We start from the raw sequence: 19254 nt of genomic DNA on the forward strand, positions 1-19254 counted from the left end.
GGATTGCAAGTGCAGGGTTGCAACGGGTTACAGGGCCAATCCGGTGCCCTTGCGTGTCCAGCGATATAGGGCTAGGACTGCTTTGCGGCGGTGCCGAATCTCACTCGGGTTTACCGGGCGGCCTCGGGCCTGGGCCACTGCGCTGCGCATGACTTGCCGAAAACTGCGTTGGTATTCTGTATTTAGGGTTACCACGCAGGATTCTGTGGCTCGGATCATTGTTTCACAGGCATTGAGGATCCCCTCGCCTGCTTCCTTTTGAAGGCGTTCGACGATTAGTAGGAGGAGAAAGCTTCCTTGGAGGAGTTGGATGCCGAAGAAGTAGGGCATGAAGCTGATGTCGGGGTCAAAGCGCAGGATTTGTTGCACTGAGTCGGCGGCCTCTAGCGCGTGGGAAATGGTGGATGCAAAGGCTGGCGATGATGTCCAAAAGTCCTTGTCTTCGATGAGTGAGACAGGGTCCCACTTGCCGACAAGTAGGATGTGGAGAACGTGGACGAGGTAGGATGAGTAGGCGATCACGGTTTGAGTGTGCCAAGAATAAGCCTGAGACAATTGCGCGTCGACGGGCTGACCTGACCCACTTGGCAGTGAAGTTTCAGGGTCTGCCGCGGCAAAAGTGGTCAAACTGGCTTTGTAGATTTCCAGCTGGCGCAGCACCTCAGCGACATGGACATCCCATGCTTCTTTGCCTTGCAGTCGAACACCAAGTGTGGGGTGGTTTCGAGCTTGATTCAGGTCAATCAATTCACCAGTGATGGTCATGAGAGGGAGGAAAAATCCAAGAATAGAGTGGTCGTGGCAGACAAAGTTTGGGAAGACCCGCCGTTTGTTCTGATCGCCAGACCGGAGACATTGGGGGCCATCTGGGCGGGGGCTGTTCGTGTGTATGACTCCTGCTTGCCATGCATTTTCATCGAGTGGAAGCAGGAGGTCCTCACTTTCAGCATCGAGGAGGGCAAGGGGGCGGTTGTAGCACAAGGCGAGATGACGATCCATAATATACAGCAGCCACCATGTTCTGCGTCGCTCTTCGCGGTGTTCTTCCGTGATGGGACTGCTATGGGGATCTTGGCTTTGATCGCATACGCAATTCAAACTTGGTCGCGAAGGATTTGAGTAGTCAAAGCCCATGCCACCGGGTGAGCCAGGCCAGCCTCCCAATGGGTAACCAAAAGACGGACTTGAACCGTCACTTAGACAGTCCACATTGGATAGAACTTCCATCTCCTGGTTCAATTTAAGTTCTCGGGCTAATGTAAAGGCCGCATGCCACCTAGTCTCAAATTAGCAACATGCACAGGGATACAGGGGTTGGGGACCAGATACATACCATCTCATACTTGCGGCTTTTTGCTCGCTGGATGAAATAATAGAGGCAACATGAATATATGTAATCACATCATCTAGAGATCCAGCAGGGCCAACCAGTCCTTTGTCATCACCGACTCCTTCGAATGGGTGGTAGGCTGCGGCTGCTGAAAAGTCCTGAGCAGCATTGACATTCTCTGGCGGAGACCCTTCCTGATCCTTGAAAGCAACGTGGATCAAAGGTCGTAGCAATCGTATAATCAAAGCGCACAGGAATTGACAGATCTTCCGGCGTTGTAAAGGCGATATAGACAACGAGAAAGCCCGATCATCCACAGCAGCCACCCAGAGCATACTAGCCAACAAGGCAGGGCTACTAGGCCTGGGACGGTCCGTACTAAGGAAAGAAGCTTTCCTCAGCACAAAACAATGAATATGATGGCATACAGGGTGCATATGAGTCGAGAAAGCGCTAGTAAAATAAAGCTCGAGCAAATCGCAAACAAGTCGACGGGGCAGATTCCCCTCGAGGTAAGGCATAAGCGGCTCCAATACTGGATACTTCAACGGCGACCGTGAGGTCGAAGGCTGACTCTGAGAATGATTTCCACCTGACACAGAGGGTATAGGCGGCGGTCGCTGGCTCACACGATGACCAGCCAGATCAGCCGGATTCCAAATATCCTCAAGCCTCGGCAAAGAGGGCTCCGTGACACCAGCAGGGGCACCCCCTAGGATGTCATAAGACTCAGGAGAGAGGTGTGCTGCAGAGAGCCATTCCTCTGTAACATTCGCAGGTGGCGGGCGCTGCGGTCTGGCACCATCAACCACAGAACGACGCCCATCAACGCTAGGCGCAGACATGCCACTAATCTCGTTCGTCGCCGGCGACCGCTGGTGAAAGGTGGAGGTAGGCGAGCTATTATCCAGCGGCGACATAGCCTGTTCCGACATTTTGTGGTCACCGTTTCCATTTGTCTGCTTCGCTTCCGTGCGACTGCGACCAGCGTCGCTCGCCCCGTTGCCGTTGGCCATGGTCATATTTCCTTTAGATCGAGCTATGCGACCTCGTTTGCGTCGTTCGCGTGTAAATTCGCAATGGATGTCACTGCGCAGACAGCGCGAGCAGGGGAAGGCTCGGTCGCATCGTACTCGACGGGTGTGGCAAGAGTCGCAGGCCACTCTATTTCGGCGCCATCGTCGTTTGCCGTTGGAGAGCTCGACCGGGGGGGCCGTGGACGGCTGATCCCCATCCATTTCAGGGCGTCATTGGCAACAAAGGGAGTATGTAGTGGTGAAGTGTACAGGGTTCAAGAAAACGTTGCGGGGAAAATACGCTAGTGTCTCACCCGCAATCTCCAAATCGGCCAAAATTTCCGATTTATTTCTTACAAGTACAAGTGTTTCCTAGTGCTTCGTCTAACTCTTTAGTGAACTGTTTTATTAACTTGGCTATTCACTTCTGAAGAGCGCTCTTGAATCGTTCTAACGCCCGATCGCGACTTTTGGCATGGTCCACGATCGGCTTGGGATACCCATTCTTCTGCGCAATAGCCTCAGCCCCGCGAGCATAAGGTTCGTGGATGGCTTTGTTAGACACGTCGCGCAGCTCCGGTACCCAATGGCGGATGTACTCGCCCTCAGGATCGAAACGCTCGCTCTGGCGCAGAGGATTGAAGATGCGGAAATAGGGCTGCGGGTCAACGCCCGTGCTCGATCCGAAGCCCCAGCCTCCGTGGTTGGAAGCGAAGTCTCCGTCGATTAAGTTCTCCATAAAATGACGTTCGCCACGACGCCAGTCCAACATTAGGTCCTTGGTAAGGAAGGACGAGACTACCATGCGTGTGCGGTTGTGCATCCAGGCCGAGTGACGGAGTTGTCGCATAGCAGCATCGACGATCGGGTATCCAGTCCTTCCGTCACACCAAGCTTGGAAGAGGTCTTGGTCATATTCCCATTCGATGTTGGTATGCTCGGGCTTAAAACACTTGTTCATACTGGGTGGGAATGGTTAGCGCAGCCGTCATGGTCGGCACGAATTACTTACCAGATGAATGGCCAGTTTGCCAGAACATGTTTGTAAAAGTCACGCCATGCAACTTCACTAATCCACGTCATGTATCCGGGGTCATATCGGTCGAGCTGGTTCTTGTTGGCTCTCTTGGCTGTGACGACGGCAGTCCTGGCACTCAAAGCGCCCGACGCAAAGTACGGACTGAGGACAGAAGTGTGTTCGCCAGCCACGATGCTCCGCATTTCCTCATACTTCTTTCCTTTCGCTTCCAAGAACTTGTCCAGTCGTTGGAGAGCTTCATGCTCGCCTGCGGGGTAAAGCTCCTCAAACCGCTTTTTCTCGGTATCGGACAACTCGTGGGTTTTTGGCTGTGCTGGCACCTTGCAGTCGAACAAATCCTTGAATTCTTTGCGCGCATTTCCAGGGTTCGAGCCAGGCTCCTCAGATACCTCGAGGTAGTCGGGATTCTCCTTCAGGAATGCCAACCAGGAGCGATACCATGGGGTGTACACGGCGTACTGCTTGCCCTGTTGACTTGCCAATGCGCCGGGAGTGACGACGCAGGTGTCATGTGTCGGAGCGAAGCTAACATCGTTCTCCGCGCATAAGCGAACTAACTTGGCCTCGCGGCGCAGTTCATCCACTTCATACTCGATGTTCGCAAAGAGGTGCTTGGCACCCCAGTTCTGGCACAATTCTACAATGCGCTTGGGGATCGCCTTGCGCGTCTCCTGCGTCTCCATGTGGAGTGGAATATCCAACTCGGCTAGGTCCTTTTGAAGCTGCTTCAGAATGCGCAGGGTAAAGTCCACTCGCGCAGGACTGGTCAAATGGGCAGACCAGTCTTCAGGCGAAGCGATGTAGAGTCCGATCAATGGGATACCATGTTCCTTGGCAGTCTGGTATGCCGCATGCAGCGCTCTATTATCGTGAAGTCGCAGATCACTCTTGAACCAATGGACAACCGCCCTGCCAGGTTCAATTGACCGGCGCTTGTCTGCAGTTTCCTGGCAGGCTTTCTGTAAAGTCTCAATGGGACGTTCGAGCTCTCCATCTGTGTATGCTTGGCATCGCTCATTGCTCATCTCTGGGGGATAGAATTGACGTAAAACAATGCCAAAGTCCTCGGTCTGCTTCGCGTTTGGATGCGGCTGGTACAGATCGGACTTGGTTTTCTTTGGGGCATGCGAGCCATTGGGCTCGGCTGTGGAGGTCTTTCGCTTTGGTGGCATGGTGAGATAGCGCGTGAGTTGAATAACACGACGAAATGGACAATATGGACGAGCTAACAACATGAAGAAATCCAAGGGGGAATCAAGAAAGTCGACCTTCCGATCAGATCGAGATCGCGGATCGAATGACGTCAGGTGCGATCGCGATCTGGACTTTCTGCCCATTCGATGTTCATCAGACTTTCTCCCATTCCTTCATTCTGCCACATCCTGGAATTCGTGTCTATCAGTTTTTTTTTTTTTTTTGACATTCAGCATGGATGACACACGGGTACGTCTTTCCCCGTCTCCCTTGTGGAGCAATCAACGTCCTGAGGTGAACTGAACAACGCACTCGGCAATATGGTCAACCAGTGAGTGTGTACCGGCCACCAGTGTCACTGGAACAAGCCGAGCAAGGAGACCCTGCAACAAGGGGGATCGCCGGAACCGCAGCGCTGGAACTTCACAGACGCCACACTGAAATATGGGTTAGCCGCCATTGCACAACGGGGTCGACCGAGTGCAATAGGGGATCAGTCGAGATTCCGCCGCCAAAGCGCAGATCAGCCAATCGCCATCCTTTGCGAACGACTCGAAAGTCCTAAAAAAGCGTCAAAGATCTACAAGTGCATCTCCCCGCAAAGTTCGGTGATCCACGGCGCGAATCCCCGTCTGTCGCCTTGTCCAATGCTTTTTCTCACAGCGCATGCGGACCAAGGATTTGGCCCCCCGAGCAGCTGTCATGGATTGGTCTCCGTTCTTCTCCGGACATCAACTACCACTTCAAAAAATAGTTTAAATGAACTCTCTCCTCTCCACGGCGCCGCGGAGTTTTCAGCACATTGCCGTATATATTCCTCAATGAAACTACATTCCATTCCGCAGTCAATCTTTTCTCCCCTTCTCCCTCTCCCTCCATCTCCTTAATACAGAGGGACCAAAGCGATGTCCCGCCACGATCGATGGCGACCAATTCGGCCTCAGATATCGCATCATCTCTAATCCACGACCCAACTTCCTCGAGCACCCTCCGAACCGGAGTCTTCGCCGCCCTTGCCGCAGTTGCATGGTACAACTCCATCGAACTATTAGTCCTCTGCTTCGTCTCCTTTAAACGCTACCACGGCACCTACTTCTGGAGTCTCCTCATCGCCTCCGCAAGCATAATCCCCCACTGCCTAGGCTTCGTCCTCCTCTTCTTCTCGACAGGCGTAACACCATGGCTATCCATAACCCTGGTAATAATCAGCTGGTGGGGCATGGTAACAGGCCAGTCGGTAGTCCTTTGGTCGCGACTGCACCTAGTCCTGCAGGACAACAGAGTCCTCTGGGGCGTCCTCTGGATGATATGCATCGACGCCGTCCTTTTCCACATCCCAACAACAGTCGTTCTGTACGGCACAGTTGCAGACCCAGAAGGCAAATTCGCACACGGATACCGAATCATGGAACGAATCCAGCTAGTCGGCTTCTGCATCCAGGAATTGATCATCTCAAGCATCTACGTCTGGGAAACTATCAAACTTCTCCGTCTCCGACCAGGTGGCCGGCCACAGGGTATCCTCCTCCAACTCCTAGTCATTAATATCATCATTCTATGTTTGGACGTTATCGTCGTCGCGATCGAATATGTCGGTTACTATGCCGTTCAGGTCATGTTCAAACCAGTCGCATACAGCATCAAGTTAAAACTTGAATATGCGATTCTGGGCAAACTAGTCGCTATCGCGCGCGGCTCATACGATTCCCAGGATCTACCATCAAGCGCGCGCGAAATCAACGAAGTCAGCTCGTTCCCGTCGTCAACGGATCCAATCTCCAATGTTGAATCCGGGAGGCAACGGCGCTCACACAGTGCGCCTTGGTTTTGGGAGGTCAGGAGGACGTCATCGCCGCTTTCTGCTGAGGTTGCGCAGTCGCCGGGTGCCTTGACTTATCCTTGACGCGTCTTTACTTTTGTTTAATTTGGGCTGGCATAGAATTTTATACCCTGTCTTTATATCTGTTTACACTTTTGGATATGGCGTCATTAAAAATATTAGCATATTAATACCAACATATAGTTCTGACTAGCACTTTGAATTGGAAACAGTGCTTATCGTGATGTATTCACTCGGTAAATTCTCAGTAATACTCCGCCGACCCAGCCTGAAGAACAAGTGTACTACCAAAGATTTTACTCTCGGGCTGAACCATCGCCGTGCCCAAGGCACCAAGCGTCTGCCGCGTATCATTCCCAATGCCATCATCAGAAATAGTCAACTCAACCTCAGACGACCCACTCCGCCTCCCAACAATAACAATATTATTCGCCTTATTCAACGTCTGATTCAGTTCCTCCCGCACAGCAACAACAGCCATGCGAACAGGATCAGTGATCGACTCCTGGATCGCTGGTGAAGAAAATACAACCCGATCAGCCAATTCCTCAGGCAGGGAATCACGAATCGTTTCAAAGAAAACGAGATCAGACTGCGACATGGACGCAGGGGATTTCGCCGACTCCGAAGCAGATGCAACGGTCGCCTTGGCCATCTTGCTAGTGTCATTCCCCAGCACGCCCATCTGAATAACAGTCGCAGTAACATGATCATTCCGCACGAGCTGCAACAACAACCTCAATGCAAAGCGATCATCAACACCACCGAAGAAAAGTAAAACGACATGATGAACCCGGTTTCCCGTGGGGAGTCTCGCAAATATCGAGCTCTGGATGCTCATCCCACCACCACTAATGGTTCGATCAAGTGTCGGCCGTTTCACAGTTGAAGTCAATCCACGCTCAAGGAAGATGCCAACATGCCCAGAGACGCGGTCCAAGATATCAGCCACGAAATTAGTATAGATGCCATTCGCGAAACGATTCGTTGCATCAACTTCGAGTCCGTTTTGACGGTCTGCTAGTGTGCCTGTTTCGCTCCAGGGGAGGAGGAGCAGATCTGCGTTATCATTTGTCACCATGTCGACTATACTGTCCGCGTAGGAATATTCCGGTATGATAGATACGCCGGCCATGAGGGAAAGATCGTGCCAGTCGCCAAAAGCGCGGAAGGTGTTGACTACTGGGTCCCAGAGGGCGTGTTCGCCTGCGGCTGCAACTTTCATTACGCTTGAGTCACGATCTGTTAGTTCAATGAGGCGGACGCCGTGGACGCCGAGGAGTGATTCGTCGGTTTCAGGTTCTGTGTCTGGGGTTTGGTCTTCGATTGTTTGGTCGGTTTTTTTAGGGGTTTTTGTTGGGTGAAGGCGGGTTGGGATGCTGCGATTTTTGCTGAGGAGGGCTGCTAATGTGCAGATCCCTGAGAGTCCGTCTAGGCGGAGGTAGACGAGGAGTTTGCGGACGGGTGTTGTCCTGAGGTGCTCTTTTGCAAGGGTTATGCTGTTGTTTCTGGTTTCTGTTTGGACGGGATTACCATCCCAGTCTATTTCGCCGCGGCGCCAGCGTTCTACTTTGGTTTGGTACCAGCTTGGATAGAGCCAGGTTGTTAGGGGTGTTGTGAGGAAGGTCGTTACTAGAGCCATTACCACAAAGATAGTGAAGGTGCGAGTGCTCAAGATCTTGGCTTGGAGGCCAATGTTCTGGAAATCGGTTAGTAGAATATCTCTTTCAAGGCTGACTGGGATACTGACCAACACAATCAATTCAACCAGACCCTTGCAACTCATCAGCACGCCAATTGAGAAGCTCTCACGCCACAACAGACCGCACCACCTGGATGCTAGAGCTCCGCCAGCGACCTTCGCGATGAAAGCAATGGCAATGACCCCAACCACATATCCCCAAACGAGGCCAGAGTCAAGCAATCCTAGATTGGTGCTCAACCCAGATAGAGTGAAATAAAGAGGCAAGAAAAGAGTAGCGACCAGATCCTCAATCTTTTCAGTCAACTTGATAGCAAAACCACCTTCATGAGGACAGATCAATCCAATGACAAAGCCACCGAAAATAGCATGAACCCCAATGATCTGCGTAAAGAAAGCAGAAGCAAGCGCAATCAGCAAAGTCAAGGCCACAACCGACTGACTAGGCCCCTTCTGCAAGCTGCCCGATCTCTCAAGGAAGCGCAGGAAAACCGGTCGAAAGGCAAATGTCAAGAAGAGCATGTATCCCAGACAAACCAGCAACACATACAACGCCGTGATACCGCTTCCCGCGTTAACAAGCGCAACACAAAGAGCCAGTAGGATCCAGCCTACGACATCATTGCCGACACCCGCTGAAAGTACAATTACACCAACACGTGTCGAAAGCAATTTCAACTCGGTGAGGATACGGCACAGAACAGGGAATGCCGTAATGGCCATGGCAATACCAATGAATAGCAAATATGTTCCAAATTCAATGGGCCTGGTACTCCCATCATCATGGAACTCCTGATAGAGACCGTATGAGATGGCAGAACCAAGGCCGAAAGGAAGGATCATGCCCGCGGCGGAAACGCTCAAGGCGATGCGCCAATTGCTGACCAGGAAACGGAGGTCGGTTTCCAGCCCGACGAGGAAGAGGAATAACACCAGACCCAGATTTGCGACTACATTGAGACTTGGGATACTGGCTGTTGGGAAGATAGTCTCGGTGAAGCCGGGGATGCGTCCCATTACCGATGGCCCAAGCACGATCCCGCCGATAACCTCAGCGATGACCCGCGGCTGGCGGATCTTGGAGAGGGGCCAGTGGATCAGACGGCAGAGGATGATGATTATTCCTGCCTGAATTTGTACTTTGTGAGTGGTCATCCTGATGGGTTTTGAAACTACTCACCTGGATAATGAACAGCACCAGAGGATTCTTGGTGTCGTAAGTAGTCGGGTTTCCACCCTCAAGAATGCCACCCTGCGGGATCACCCGCGCAGTACTATTTCCTGTAGCCATAGCTGTAGTAGTTGCGGTCACCATGCTGGATAGACAAGCTTGGGCTGGCAGAAGTGCGAAGCTGGGAGCTTTTGAAAAGGTGAAAGAAGGTGAAGCTGAAGGTCAGACGGGCTACGCCACTAAACCCACTCTCTGGAGGCTCCAATGAAACGTTAGCCCACGAATCCTTCAAAGCTTGGCGATGTCGTTATCACCTAGTCTTCTTAAGGTTTGGTTAGTTCCGTTCATTCTTTAGAGAGTTGGGTTGCGTTGACAAGTCTAGGGGGAGTTGGTAGGGGGAAAGATGGAGTCCCCACATCCGATCGCATAGCCGCTTTTACCCCAGATATCCCCGGCTGTTTGACAGATTCCCTGCTAGCACTGGAGTATTTATCTAATGCATGCAAAAGACTACGAAATCGTACCATAGGATCTCCGCATTGGACTTTCCACGTGGATTTCAGTCGGTACGTCAAACACCACATGAAGTCGTGTAGCTCTTGGCTTTGAAAATTCAGTCCAATAATCCACTTCGTTATACGTATTCACGCGTTTCATAATCACGAACTTGGCAAAGTAATCCGGTGGGACTGCAAACATGGTACTGAGGTCTTGGCCGGAAAGGGCTTGTGCTAGGCTTCTAGAGCTTCAAGGCAATTTGCTATATTTTTGTTAGACGAACCAGAAACTATCTGGCAAATATATGTGCATATGTATTTTGTGCATAGCTTTACCTTTAGCAATTTTACTATCCAGAGGAATAATGCAGGTTTACGCCTGGGCCGGGTAGGTCAACCACATATACTTCCACTAGGCTTCTCTATATACACACCCAACGTCCATCAGCTCCTGCCGAAGCACCTTTGTATGGAACTTCCCTTTCCCCAATCTCCACAATTTAGGCGACGTTTTCCCGGACAAGCACGAAGCGTGCAGATCCCCGCAAAACAACCCCACAGTTTCATCACTGTTAGGCAGGTCGGGCTGTTGATCAACCGATGGCCATTCCGAAAGTATCTGAAGAGACCCCGCGATGCACTCACTGCTTCTGTACGGTCTTTTTTATCCCGATAATTGAGGGCCACAAGATCCCGATTGGTCTTGCATGGTCCACAATGCTAGATGTGCCTTGCGTCGGAGATTTGCCCCTTGAGAAAGTACAAGAACCAGCGGTTCTCCGAATGAATCTGCAGAAAGCAATTTCTCGGAATATCCGAGTCCATCGTCATGCATTTCGCTGCTTTGCTTCTGACTCCGGCTTTGGCCGCTGCATCTTCTAGTATCCCATATGAGCAGTATATTTTGGCTCCAAGGTCTCGCGACTTGATCCCACCCTCTGTTCATAGTGTCAATGGCTCTGTAACTGGAGCGAAGTCTCTCACACAATTGTCTGGCAGTGAAGCCACATTCTATGGCGTCTCATCCGTGACCTACGACTTCGGCAAGAATGTGGCAGGCCTCGTCTCTCTCGATGTAGGCTCATCCTCGTCGTCATCTGCATTCTTGGGTGTCACTTTCTCCGAATCAAGTCTATACATCAGCAACCAAGCAAGCGATGCCACCGCCGACGCTGGCTTGGATACTCCTCTATGGCTCAACGTCGGCAAGGGTGCCGGGAAGTATACCCCCGAGGAGAAATATCTCCGGGGTGGATTCCGGTACTTGACAGTCGTCAGTAACACCACAGCAACCGTACCGCTCAAGAGCCTTCGAGTGAAATTCACCGCAGCCCCGGACCAGGACTTGCGCGCCTACACCGGGTATTTCCACTCGGATGACGAGCTCATCAACAAGATTTGGTATGCCGGTGCATACACTAACCAGCTGGCTACGGTCAACCCCAAGCATGGAAACTCGCTCGTTCACCTTGGTACCATCAACTCTGGAGATTATATCCACCTTCCTCAGACTGATACCTGGTGGAACAACTATACCATCACCAACGGGACCAGCACGATCACCGACGGTGCCAAGCGTGACCGTCTTGTTTGGCCGGGTGATATGTCCATTGCTCTCGAGAGTATTGCTGTCAGTACTGGTGATTTGTATAGTGTCCGTACGGCCTTGGAATCCTTGTTTGTCCTGCAAAAGTCTAATGGACAACTTCCGTACGCTGGAAAGGGGTTCCGTGCGTCAGTGAGCTACACTTATCACCTGCACAGTCTCATTGGTGCCTCCTACTTGTACCGTTTCTCAGGCGACAAAGACTGGCTACTCAACCACTGGTCGCAGTACAAGCGCGGTCTGGAATGGGCTATCAGCAGTGTCGACGAGACCGGCTTGGCCAACATTACCGCGTCATCTGACTGGCTACGCTTTGGAATGGGGGCTCATGTAAGTAGACCTTCATCTTTACTTCCCAAGCACCTCCTGCTAACAATAAGTGCAGAACGTCGAAGCAAACGCAATTCTTTACTTTGTCCTCCAAGACGCCCAAGCCCTCGCAATCGAACTAAATGACAAGGCAGCCCTAACAAACTGGAGCAAAACAGCAATAAACCTAAAGCTAGCCGCCAACCAAAGACTATGGGATGCCTCCAGCGGCCTCTACTTTGACAACGAAACAACAACAATGCACCCCCAAGACGGCAACGCCTGGGCCATAAAAGCAAACCTAACCCAATCAACCGCGCAAGCCGTCCAAGTCTCAAACGCCCTAGCGTCGCGCTGGGGTAAATACGGCGCACCAGCACCCGAAGCCGGCAAAACCGTCTCACCATTCATCAGCGGCTTCGAGCTTCAAGCCCACTATCTAGCCAACAAACCCAACTCAGGCCTTGACCTGATTCGTCTCGAGTGGGGATTCATGCTGAATGATCCGCGCATGACACAATCTACTTTCATTGAAGGCTATTCAACAGATGGGTCATTGCATTACGCGCCATATACGAATGACCCACGTGTTTCGCATGCGCACGGTTGGTCGACTGGTCCGACATACGCGCTTACGGCTTATGCGGCTGGTATTCAGCTCACTAGTGCGGGGGGCTCGACTTGGCTTATTGCGCCTCAGGTAGGCAATTTGACGTTTGTTGATGCGGGCTTTGAGACTGCTAAGGGCAAGTTCTCGACTTCTTTCCGAGCTGGTGGGAAGGGTGTGGGCAAGTTTGCTTTTGTTACACCTGCCAAGACTACTGGTGACTTTGTGCTTGCTGGTGCTAAGGGGAGTCTGATTTCTGAAGATGGGCAGCGGGTTAAGCTTGTTGATGGCAAGGCTAATGGGATGAAGGGTGGTAGTTGGAAAATGAGGAGTGAGTAGTTTGATGGTATTTAGCATGTTTATTTCAGGACTCAATGAATTTTTTATTTTTTTTGAGATCCTTTGTGTTTGCCCTATCTGTATCGGGGATGTACATTATGTAGCATTTTAGACTGCAATTATGTCTGTGGAAGTTTGAGTTAACCATTAGTCCGGGAGATAGTGATATATAACAGAATAAAATCAGCTCTCGATAATAGGATCCCAGCACTGGTCTAGAAGCACCGGCCACTGCTCTATAATCGTTTTGGAGCTCGGTTTGGCTAAGATGTCAAAGGTGCTGAGGTTCTTCATGAGAATGGTAAGGCCTGGATTGAGGCAAAGTCCACAATCCTGTGGGTCTTGACTTGAAAGGCGCCTTATATCGAGGCATCTTGCTGCGCGGACTGAGGAGCGGGAGCTAAGGACATCTTGGTGACTAATGGGTATCTTTGGATATTGCACAAACTCCATGAATATAGTTATAGTAGAAGACTTCAAAAGGCCATCAATTCACCGCCGCACTGATTAGGGTTTAATTCCCTACCAGGCAGCCTACTTGTAATGCCAAAGCAAATAACCTAACAAGGTGAGCAAACAGACCACTGTGTACCTTGGCCAGGGGACGCCGAACGCGGGTAGAGGTAGCAGTACTAAAAAGGCTATTCAGATTCATAGCTTCAAAATCCAAAACGCCATAAAACTAGATTTACAAAGTAGGCCACTCCATCCGAATAGCTTCCAAATCACCAGGCCCCCTAAAATCCTCCAAAATATCCGCCTGTTCACTCAAAAGCACCCGATCAGCCTGCGACTCTCCGATCTTAGCCAAATCCCTCCAACGCTTCAGATCCTCAGGATTCCGCTTATCGCCATGAGCAGCCTCATTCTGCGTCCAATGCCCCTTCGAAAAAGCAAGTAGAGTTGTAATACGTTTGTTCGGGATATCGAAAACAAGAGAACAGATTGTGCCTGTCTCCTCCAGCCAGTTACATTGCCATAGCTCTCCAGGACGAATGCACTGATATGTCGCAGTTTGGAAATTCTTTCGGCCGGCCATCGGACCACCGTGGATGGCGTAGACGATGCGATCTTCGTTGTAAAACCACATTTCGTACCGCCATTTCTCGGGTTTGCCGTGTGTGTCTTTTGCGGCGTAGTCATAAATCATGTGGCGGTCTCGGATGTCGGCGTCGAAGGTTGAACCTTCTAGAGTGGGAAGGACTGGCATTTTATGGTGGGTTTGCTGGTGGATGACTGCGTATAGGAGATGAGGGATATATTCAATGGGTATGTTGAGGAAGTGAATTGTATATGAAGGGATAGTCAGTGTGTTAAATACCAATTCCGGAATCTTAAATCCATATGGCGTCAAATGTAAACTCTACCAAGAATCGGGAAATCGGAAGTGATGATGCTATACAAACCTGAAATGGAGGCTCGGATGCCTCGGAGTGGGTCAAACGGCCCGATCAACTGGTTAAGCTTGTTCTCTTGGCTGCCGAGGATTAGTGCCGATGGTGCTGGTACGATACGGTCACAGATTCTCAGGTGAAGCGAGGCTGATACATGTATTATTTTTGATTAACGTTATATCCCCGATGGTGGTCCAGCTGCCGAGGCTTGCAGTGATCAAGAGGTTGGTGAACCTGGTGACGTATTAGAACTAGAATAAGCTCGGCAAGTTTCAACGGTGCTGCGGCCACTACTATTGGGAATAGTCTCAATTGCGTGTTACATAGTAATCAGCGGTCAAAAGTCGAAGAAGAAATTATGTACTTTTGAGAATAGTATGTATGGTATCTAAAAGAGTAGAGTTTGAAAATAAGAAAAGAACCTTGACACAAGGCGACAGAATATGTTCACAAGAACACCAAAAAAAAATGCAGAAGCACCACAGATCAATGTGATCAAGACTTCTTTATCTTGGCCTTGGAGCTGCGCACCCGGAACAGGTAATAAAGCGAAATAGCAGCAAAGATATTGAAGATGAAGTAGCACCAGAAGATACCATAGTTCCTCCAGCGATCACCCCAGTAGATCTCACGAGCAGCAAGATACTGGTCGGCTGATGAGATAGAACAGTACTGACAGTTCTCAGTGGCATTGGGGTTGGAAAGCGATCCACCAGCCGCAGTGGCATACTCATTCAAGTACTGGAAACAAGTCTGGCCAGAAGGCGGGCTCAGAACACTCATCTCGGCAGCATTACACTCGACCTTGCGGCCGTGCAGAGCTGTACTACCGATACCACTAATATAGTAGGTAAATGGCGAGACGCGGTACATGAAGATCCAGAAGCCGGGAAGGTCACTGGGTGGTTGCATGACACCGTTGAAGATGAACGAGAGACCGAACATGAGTGTGGCGAGCATACTAGCCAGAGCAGGTTCGGGGATAGCGCAGATAACGAGCTGGGCCATACTGGCGGCATAGATGAAGAATTGCACGATGTAAAGAAGGATCAGACCGCGGCGTTCGGCGTCTTGATCGGCGCCGAAGACGGACCAGTAAAACGAAGCCCAGGAGCAGATTCCTAGGATGACTTGGAAGGGGATTTCGACTAGCATTTGGGAGAGGATGAAGACCTTCCAGGAGTAGATTCTGGACGGGCGTTCGCGGACTTCGTAGAGGGAGCGCTGGGCGACGAAGCGGGGCATGATTTGGTTGACGAGGGTGTTGAAGATTGTGCAGAGAAGGAAAATACTGAAGAGAGCGTTTTGGAAGCCTTGTTGCGTGTTGTCGGCTTTCCAAAATGAGAAGCCGATGAAGAGACCGGAGACGGTGCCGAGGATTAGTTTGGAGAAGACGTATTCTGGTTGGCGCCAGTACTGTTGGAAGACTCGTTCGAGAACGTAGTATAGTTGGCTGGTGAGGGGCATGGCAAACTCCGCATTGTCGTTGTCAAGGGACGGCTCGTGGACGGATGGCTTGTGGCTGTTGTGGAGTCTATGGACTTCGGCTTGAACTTCTTCGTATTCGGGGCTCCTGTTCCAGGCGTCTGACCAATCAACTTCAGGACAAGCGTCACCAGCTACCATTTCGAGAATGTACTCGGCGGGATTCTCGAGGGGTTCACAGGCGCGGGCTCCGTGGCCTTCGAAGTAGTTCAGAAGGGTAGACGAGTCAGCGCCGATGTCACCGAAGTAGACAGTCTTTCCTCCCTTGGCGAGGAAGAGCAAGCGATCGAAGGTCTGGAACAATTGAGCACTAGGCTGATGAATGGTTGCGAGGACAGCCTGGCCGTGGTCTGCGAGGCGACGAAGGAACTGGCAAATAGTCCATGAACTCTGGGAATCCAGACCACTGGTAGGCTCGTCGAGGAAGATTAGTAAGGTAGGCTTAGCAGCAAGCTCAACACCAATACTGAGCAACTTGCGCTGCTCGACGTTGAGACCTTCTCCTAGGCTTCCGACGACAGCTTCGGCGAAATCCTCCATACCAAGGACCTTGATAACCTGTTCCACGTAATCGAACTTCTCGGCCTTGGACACAGCCTGAGGTTGGCGAAGCATAGCACTGAAGCGCAAAGCCTCTCTGACGGTAGTCGAATCAAGATGAAGATCTTGCTGTTGGACATAACCAGTGCGACGAGGGAAGTTGGCAGCGAGGGGGTTTCCATTGACGAAGATATCACCAGAGACCACACCAATTGACACTCTCTGTGCGAGAACATCCAAAAGGGTCGTCTTTCCGGCGCCAGAAACACCCATCAAGGCGGTCAAACTGCCAGGCTTAACCCAGCCGTTGACATTATCCAAGAGTTGGCGGGTTCCTTCCTTCACAGGAATCTCGTAGTTCAGGTTTTTCCAGGAAAGTATATCCTTTTGTTCGGGAAGGTGAATGGTATCGTTGGTGCGTTGCAACTCAAGCTTGTTGACTTCCTCCAAGCCATGTTCGATGGTAGTCTCCTGCTGGAGATACTTGGGAGCATGGCCAGGCCGGAAGACCAGAGCCTCGGCCTTGGACTTGTCATCGGTGAGGTACTCACTGGCAATCAGGTAGGTACAGTTGAGGACAATGGCAAAAGCAACGAGAATTCCAAAATTGCGCCAGACATGGGAGTACTGGTACTGGTAGTTCTCCATGATGAATGCATCACCGGAGACGGTTCTCTCGCCAGCTACTGCACCAACAGTAGAGCAAATGAAAGAGGAACCAGTTGGGTTGCTTGGGATGAACGCTGTGCAATCAAAGTTCTTACCGTGGAACTCGTTGGCAACGAGTGATTCGAAGGTGTAGTAGATGGGGTTGATCCAACGAATCCAAGAAAGCCACGGATGCATATACGGTTGAGGCAAAGTAAATCCAGTGTAAACGACTATACATAAGACCAGCACACCAGCAAAGGACATAGCCTGTCCGATCGTCTTGGTCAGTGCACCGATGGTACGGAAGAGACCAGACATGGCTAAGACAGCAGTGAGGAGGAAAAGGTAGAAGACGAAGAACGGCCCGGGTTCACGGCGAAGGTTGACCATGAAATAGAGCACAATGGTGAAGAACGAGAGACGTATCAGTTTAATCGGTAGATCAACCACAATACTGGAAAGCGCTTCGGTGAATGGATGAACGAATGCATAGCCGGCCTGTTTTTCAACGACTGGACGTTGGGCATAAAGCTGCATAATTTCGTTCATCGTGAGAAGGGCGTTCATGAGCACGGCAAAGTACATAGCTCCTCCCTTTTGGAAGAAGTAGCTGGGGGAGTCGGGGGTATTGTAGAAGATGGAACCAATAATGAGAGACAGAATGATTTGGACAATGACGGGAGACATGACCGTGGGTAGATCTTGAAGCATTCGCTGGTAAGCTCTGCCCATGCAAAGCCGCACCTGCATAGGAATAGAAAGAAGGTAAGGGCTGCTGTCGCGGGTGTGGCGAGCTTGTTGCATGTTGTGGCTGTCTTGAAGTCTCTTCGCGTCGCTGCCGTTCGGTGGGTGTTCACCCTCATAGTTGTTGATATCCTTCAGCAGAGCTTGATACTCTGGGCTCTTCTTCCAATGCTCGGCAAACTCCTTCGCGGTACGGGGCACCTTGCCCTCGAAGCCAGGAGATATTCGGCGCTCAGCTGGGTTAGTGATCGCAGTCAGGTAGTCACCGCTGACTTGGCGCTCGGGTCTCTCGAAGCCCATCTCTTGGAAATAGGCGACTGCCCGCTCCCTGGGTCCGTAGTAAATCTGGTAACCCTCGTACAAAAGGGCAACCTTGTCGAAAAGATCATACATGGACTGCGAGGCCTGGTAGGCGGCAATAGCATGACAGGACTTACCCATATCAGCGGCGAGACGCAACGACTTGACAAACTTCAAGGCCGAAGCTGCATCGAGTCCACGGGTGCTGTTATCCCAAGCTCCAATGCGGCAGCGGGAGAGGAACATTTCGGCGATACTGACTCGTTTCCTCTCACCTCCACTGACACCACGAACGAATTCATTGCCGACCTTGGTGTTGAAGGTATGTGATAGACCGAAAACTGATAGAACAACTTGGGTGAGAGTCTCAACATATTCGTTGCGAGACATTTGTCCGGGACGCTCATGGGGAGCTCGTGCATGGGCGGCGAATGTAAGGGTCTGACCCACGGTCAAGTGAGGGAAATGGAGGTCGACTTCTTTGTTGTAGGCGACTTCACCACGGTGGTGCTTGATCATGTGTTCGAAGTCGACACCTTCATAGTGAAGAGTGCTGCTGGGATCCAGTGACAGTCCTCCCAAGTGTCCAGTAATAGTTTTGAGGAATGTCGTACATCCACTGCCTGGCCGTCCCAGAACAAGGACAAGCTCTCCCCCCTGAAGTAATCCATCAAAGCTGTGAAGGATCTCTCTAGGGGTTGGAGCACGTCCAGTCAAACCTCTGACAGCGGCACGGAATGGAACTCGAAGACTGGAAGTGAGGGTTTCCTGATATTGTAACGCGGAGCCGGAACCGCTGACGGAGAGGTTGGAGAAGATGACACCTTGGTGGGGAATATCAATGCCGGATTCATTAACTTGATTCAGTACCATCTGAGCCCATCGCTGGTGATCGAAGTGTGGACTAGTTGGATCGAGATGAGGTTGTAATGTCTTTCCACTGGCAGTGGTAGACAATTGTAGGCCGAGCTTGCTAGAAGCGATACGCGTCAGGGCCTCCTGTTCTTGTTCTTCTAGAACAGTGGGGACCTTCCCCGTAATAGGAGCAAACTCCGGCTCATCATAGTCCTTCTCCATGATGAGAAGTTGGAGATGTGTATAGGAGAGCCTTGGGAGAAAATCTTAAGGAGAGCTAGGCCCCATTGCCTTTAATAAAGATCATCAAAATCTTCGAAGCGGAGACGGACAACAAATAAACCGAGTGTAGATCGGAGTTTAGAGGTTTATGCATCGGCCCTGCCACGTTCCGGTCTATCACGGAGGAGCGGACTCCGTTCCGCCGACTTTTCGCCACGATCTTTTTGGTACTTCGGTTATTCTTATTGGACGACAATTGGCCGAGCATGCAAGCTTTTTCTCATTTCTTTTTTTGTAACGGTTAGATGTTGGGGTGAGACGCATATTTTCCTTCGAGTTCTGATTTCCACGCCACTGAACAAGGATTACTTCCTGTTGCATACAGAAAGCCTGCCAACTGCAAGCCCTAATAC

The 19254-nt window shown here is 51.0% G+C and overlaps 7 protein-coding genes across 7 annotated transcripts; 2 read left to right on the forward strand and 5 right to left on the reverse strand.

Annotated features, from left to right (window-relative positions):
- Positions 1-27: 27 nt before the first annotated feature.
- N7508_004887 (uncharacterized protein) lies at positions 28-2568 on the reverse strand (the record flags this gene model as incomplete). Its single annotated transcript, XM_058462953.1, has 2 exons — positions 28-1276; positions 1334-2568. The coding sequence occupies 2 exons, from the start codon at positions 2566-2568 to the stop codon at positions 28-30; spliced, it is 2484 nt and encodes an 827-aa protein (XP_058319431.1).
- Positions 2569-2767: 199 nt separating this feature from the next.
- Positions 2768-4557, reverse strand: N7508_004888 (deoxyribodipyrimidine photo-lyase PHR1; the record flags this gene model as incomplete). Its single annotated transcript, XM_058462954.1, has 2 exons — positions 2768-3308; positions 3359-4557. 2 exons carry the CDS (start codon positions 4555-4557, stop codon positions 2768-2770), a joined length of 1740 nt encoding a protein of 579 aa, XP_058319432.1.
- Positions 4558-5501: 944 nt separating this feature from the next.
- N7508_004889 (uncharacterized protein) lies at positions 5502-6482 on the forward strand (the record flags this gene model as incomplete). Its single annotated transcript, XM_058462955.1, has 1 exon — positions 5502-6482. The coding sequence occupies one exon, from the start codon at positions 5502-5504 to the stop codon at positions 6480-6482; it is 981 nt and encodes a 326-aa protein (XP_058319433.1).
- Positions 6483-6663: 181 nt separating this feature from the next.
- On the reverse strand, positions 6664-9436 carry N7508_004890 (Kha1p; the record flags this gene model as incomplete). The annotated part of the gene is made up of 3 exons (XM_058462956.1): positions 6664-8118; positions 8170-9249; positions 9302-9436. 3 exons carry the CDS (start codon positions 9434-9436, stop codon positions 6664-6666), a joined length of 2670 nt encoding a protein of 889 aa, XP_058319434.1.
- Positions 9437-10618: 1182 nt separating this feature from the next.
- Positions 10619-12650, forward strand: N7508_004891 (putative alpha-L-rhamnosidase A; the record flags this gene model as incomplete). Its single annotated transcript, XM_058462957.1, has 2 exons — positions 10619-11725; positions 11781-12650. The coding sequence occupies 2 exons, from the start codon at positions 10619-10621 to the stop codon at positions 12648-12650; spliced, it is 1977 nt and encodes a 658-aa protein (XP_058319435.1).
- Positions 12651-13338: 688 nt separating this feature from the next.
- Positions 13339-13860, reverse strand: N7508_004892 (uncharacterized protein; the record flags this gene model as incomplete). The annotated part of the gene is made up of 1 exon (XM_058462958.1): positions 13339-13860. One exon carries the CDS (start codon positions 13858-13860, stop codon positions 13339-13341), a length of 522 nt encoding a protein of 173 aa, XP_058319436.1.
- A 679-nt stretch (positions 13861-14539) lies between these two features.
- Positions 14540-18841, reverse strand: N7508_004893 (CDR ABC transporter; the record flags this gene model as incomplete). The annotated part of the gene is made up of 1 exon (XM_058462959.1): positions 14540-18841. The coding sequence occupies one exon, from the start codon at positions 18839-18841 to the stop codon at positions 14540-14542; it is 4302 nt and encodes a 1433-aa protein (XP_058319437.1).
- Between the last annotated feature and the right edge of the window lie 413 nt (positions 18842-19254).

This window comes from Penicillium antarcticum, assembly GCF_028974205.1.
Source record: "Penicillium antarcticum strain IBT 31339 chromosome Unknown utg000005l_segment0_segment0, whole genome shotgun sequence".
NCBI classification, from domain to species: domain Eukaryota; kingdom Fungi; phylum Ascomycota; class Eurotiomycetes; order Eurotiales; family Aspergillaceae; genus Penicillium; species Penicillium antarcticum.